General features: G+C 31.8%; 1 protein-coding gene across 1 annotated transcript; it reads left to right on the top strand.

Moving 5' to 3' along the window:
• Positions 2,385-4,669, top strand: LOC107647715 (myosin-binding protein 7-like). Its single transcript, XM_016351769.2, has 4 exons — positions 2,385-2,528; positions 2,673-4,120; positions 4,238-4,284; positions 4,460-4,669. The coding sequence occupies exons 2-4, from the start codon at positions 2,864-2,866 to the stop codon at positions 4,566-4,568; spliced, it is 1,413 nt and encodes a 470-aa protein (XP_016207255.1). The 5' UTR covers positions 2,385-2,528; positions 2,673-2,863; the 3' UTR covers positions 4,569-4,669.

The following is a 4,976-nucleotide window of genomic DNA, read 5'->3' as shown; positions in this document are numbered from 1 at the left end:
GTCACTTTAGATATAAAAGTATACCATTAATTACCACTGAATTAAGATAGTGGGACTCATAGATAATAAATATTACAAATTTAAAGGTGATTAAAATATCACTTTAACACTTTACTAATATTGTTATTTTAGAGGATCTTTTTCTCTTAATAATATGTCTTCTTTTTTTATTTGGTAATTCGTAATATGTCTTCTAAAAGTCGTCCACATATATAAAGTCCAATTTGCAAGCCCAACAAGTATTTATTGTTGGTATTTTGAACACTATATTCTCTTATGACAAAAAAAAAATCAGAACACTATATTTGCCAAATCATATAGTGTAGTTGGAATTTCCATCTACAAACTTTTTTTATTTTTTTATAGGATGGATTGGACAGTCCTAATTTTTTCCTAACTAATAATTAAAAAAATAAGGCATATGATGTCATTATTATTTGTTTTTGAAAATAGAGATTTCTTTTATTTATACGCATAAAGAATTCATCAATCATCTAAAAAGTATAAGCAAAAATAGATGAATTTTATAGTGCCTTCAAAGTTCAAATTAGTTCCTAAAATGGTCAAAATACTAAAATTGGAGCAGTCAAATTTACAAACATGAGATAAAAAAGAAACAACCTGCGATTAATATAGTTGAGCGAAGCTGTTCTAATATATATATGCACACCTCAAAATTTTAATTATTTAGTAAACTAAAAGTACAGCTATGCTGAAGAAAATGAATCTCTTATGTCTTATCTTCATTTCTTTCCCTTTCCTGTCTTTAATCGATTTCCACTTGTTTATTGTGAAAAAGATGTAAAATTCTTCTTTTGATTTTGAAATCAAAAGGTGTGATTACAAGTAGTAATAAGTGTAAGAAAATAAAATTACCAAACATGTATCTTGACAAGCTTAGAAGAAACAAGCTAATAAGGTAGTAGTTTGGATAAAATTTTGACTTGGTTAAAATTTGATAAACTAGCTTATTAGTTGAGTTTTTTTTTTATTTAGTCAAACAAAAAAAAGTTGCCAGCTAATCATATATTAAAAACAAATTATACATGATTACAAGATTAAATTGATATTTATCAATTTATTATACAACTTATAAAATTATACAAAATAACATAACAATTTGATAAAATTAAGTTGATATTTATTAATTTGATATCATGACAGTTTGAACAAGTGATGATTTATTTATTTTCTAGTAGTTACTTCTAATAAATCGTAATTATTGATTACGACATTTTTTGATGTATGTCAAATTTTGCATAAAATTAGTGAGTAAAAATGTAAGAGAAAATTAGTAAAATTTTGTATATGTGTAATACTTTTATATAAATTTTTAAAATATGTAAAAAATTATTATAGACTTTTCGTTGTATTTTGAAAAATGATAATGCTTACCATTTAGTCATATTATTTTTATTATTATTAGTTTTTCAATTTTATCTATTTCTCATTTATAAAATTTAGTTACGTTATTATATCTCGTTAACTCTAGTAGACTAGGATTGTATTTTGTATGTATGTTTGTATTATACAAAAAATTAAAAGTAAACGTCCTTAATGAAAATTCTACAAAATAAAATTTAGAGTGAATACCCACTGACTCCTAACAATTATCTTGAAAGGACAACGACGCGCTCAAAAAAAAAAATACCCAATTTAGCCACTAATTTTTTTTTTGGACTGATTAACTTATGTGCAAAAAAAAAATAACATTAACTTTTTTTTGGCACAGGAGCTTCGTTGTCCTTTCGAGGTAATTGTCAAAGACCGAGTTGAGTTTTTTTTGTCAAGGGCCTCGTTGTCTTTCGAGGTACTTGTCAATGACTGTTTTGAGTTTTTTTCTAAAATTTAATTTTTTCACATTTTTTTTCAAAACAAAATTTGTGAACACAAATTACAAGTGTGCAATGCAAAAAAAAATAATATTACATATTCAAGCTTTTTATAAACTAAGTCAAATTAAATTAAACAATAAAATTTAAAATAATGGGGTAATGCTAGACAAAAAAAAGTCAAAATTTGCCTTATTTAGCATTAATTAATTATCGCAACAATTAATAAATATTAAATAAGACAAGTTATAGCTGTTTTTGGCTAATTTTCTTTGGTTACCAAATATTTTCGAAATAATGTTAGTCATAATTAATTTTTATTATATTAGACTAATTTTTTTGTGACTAGACTAATTTAATAATAATAAGAAACGAAGAAGAATTTAGTGAATGTAGCATCCTCCAACCTAGAAAAGGAAAAGGAAGAAGATATATAGTTAGTAAAGGGCGGTAAATTAGGGTTGTAAACTTGTAATAATATAAACGGATAAAGAAAACGCGGTAAATAAATAAATAGATTTTATAACTTGCTATTTAGCTGCGACATAATACGAACAAAGTTGCTTGTTTTTTCTTTTTCTTTTTCTTTTCATTTTTTTTAAATTCTTCCTGTGTTGGTCTTCCCTCCAAAAACAAAAGCACCCGCATTCTTTCCTCCCAAGAAAGCGGGTTCAGCTCCCTCTTCTCCCTTCTAAGGTCAATCTTCTTCTCTCTCTTATTCAATAATCCCTCTGTTAATAACCTACATTGTTTAATTTTGATTTGTTTTATATTATTATTTAGATGATTTTATTCTTAATCAATTTGTTAATAGGTTATTGTTAATTAATTTGCTAATAGGCTTGTGTTTATCGATCGGAGATGAGTGCTTCTTGGCTTGGAGGGGAGGGAGGGGACGAAAGAGAAGAATAATTCCTTTTCCACAATTTTTTGTTTTCATTTCTTCAAAACGCTTTTGATATATTTTGTTGTTGTTGTTTTAATTTCTTCTGAAAATTTGTTGATAATTTGCATGCAATTGGATTTAATTTATGGATTCGGAAACTAGCACCGATTCGGCAAAATGTTGCCAGTGCTGGAACTGCATCTGCGGCTGCGATTGCTCTGTGGCGGCGACACTTCAATCTTCGCGAAGCACGAAGCGGAGGTATGATTCTCGACCTGCATCGCCGGAATCAGTCGCCAAGGTTGAAACATTGGACGAATGCAGCGCACTGCGGGAGGCTCTTAGCCGGCAGCAGCAGGCGGTGAAAGATTTGGCGGCTGAATTGGAGGAGGAGAGGAACGCGGCGTCGTCGGCGGCGAACGAGGCAATGTCGATGATACTGAGACTGCAGAAGGAGAAGGCGGAGGTTCAGATGGAGGCGAGGCAGTTCAAGCGCATCGTGGAGGAGAGAAGCTCTCATGATCAGAAAGAATTGTTGGAATTGGAGGATTTGTTGTATAAAAGGGAACAAACAATTCAATCTCTGAATTGTGAGGTTCAGGCTTATAAGCACAGATTAATGAGTTTTGGCCTCACAGAATCTGAGGCAGATTGTGAAGAATTCCAGGTTGCCTCTTTTGATTATCCTCAATTGAAATGCAATATACTGAATTCCACTGCCAATGCTGATAACAATGATGCTGATGTTGAGAAGTATATATTTGGGGAAACTCCTAGAGATCGTTTGAGGAATTTGGAGAATAGGATCTCTCAGATGGAGAGGAGTCCCACCTATAGCCAGATGGAAGGGGATTTTCCAGGCAAGAATTTCCTAGAGAAGGTGGTAGTTGGACAGTCGCCGCGACGATCCAGAAGGAAGTATTCCTTTGATTCGGCTTCATTTGGCCCCGAGCTTCTGATGGATTCTCCAAAGATCACTGGTGGTAACTTTAGCAAGATAGAGGAGGAGCCATTTTCCAATTTGAAGAAGGTAGAGAATAATGCATCAGAAGCAGGTGATGAAATATATGACAAGGTTTACACAGTTGACTCTGGTTACAATTGTTTCAATCAGTTTAAAGGTGCTCTTTATGATGATTTTCCTGTAACCACTCCAAGAGATTTTGGGAATAACATTCATGGTGATTTTGAAGATCCTTACATTAAGAAACTTTACATGAGGCTTCAGGCACTTGAGGCTGACAGGGAATCAATGAGGCAAGCAATCATTTCAATGCGCACTGATAAAGCACAGCTTGTGCTGCTGAAGGAGATAGCTCAACAGCTGTGCAAGGAAATGTCACCACAGAGAAAAAGGACAGCAAGAAAGTCAGCTATGGCTCCATTTTCCTCGGTTTTTAAGGTAACTATATCACTCTATCATTGTTGAAGATTTTTTTTTTTTTTGGTGTCATATCATTGTTGAATATTGATAGAGGCACTTATGCATTCAATTTCATTTTTGTTTTTGTATGTACAGTGGGTCGTATCAATTGTTTTCTGGAGGAAGAAATCTCATGAGATCAGGTAAGTGGATGATAATTAACCATAGTTTCTTGGCATATATTAATGCATAATCCCTACACACAAAGTGTATGGTTTCTAACAAATTCAAAATTTCAATTTAATTTGTTCTGAATGTTGATTATGCATAGTAGTTTGTAGCGGTTGAATCTTGAACGATTGGTTTTGATGATTGTAGGTATATATTCGGGGTACCATCTGAGAGTGTTGGATTGCTAATGCTAATTAACAAGGAACCACGTGTAAAGTCATGGCGATATATTGCAAGAACACAATTGGAAGATTAATACTCCAATTCCAGTTGGATTCTTACAGGGTATAGCCTCACTGTGGGATCACCAACTCAACCTTAATCACACTGTATAAAAACTTTTTTTTTTTGTTCTTTCTTTCTTTTTTTTCTCCCCCCATAGTTTTTTCCCCACTTTTTTTCCCTTTTGCCAAAGAAATTCAATTTAATTTGTTGATTGATCGGTGAAAGTTGGTCATGCTTTGCCCTTGTGAGCAATCCACTTGGATTCATGCGTTCCTTAATTTCCCACGCAACTTCTATATTGCCTTGCTTCATACAAAATTCTTGTAATTTTTTAAGGGCTATCAATGAAAAAATTAAAATAAAATATAAAGTTAAGTTTTTAATACATATATTATGAAAAAGAGCTCATAGACCAGTAATTTTTATTTATAGAAGTCAG

The sequence above is a fragment of the Arachis ipaensis genome, chromosome B06 (assembly GCF_000816755.2).
Source record: "Arachis ipaensis cultivar K30076 chromosome B06, Araip1.1, whole genome shotgun sequence".
Classification (NCBI taxonomy): Eukaryota; Viridiplantae; Streptophyta; class Magnoliopsida; order Fabales; family Fabaceae; genus Arachis; species Arachis ipaensis.
This window is presented reverse-complemented; position numbering and strand designations above follow the sequence as displayed.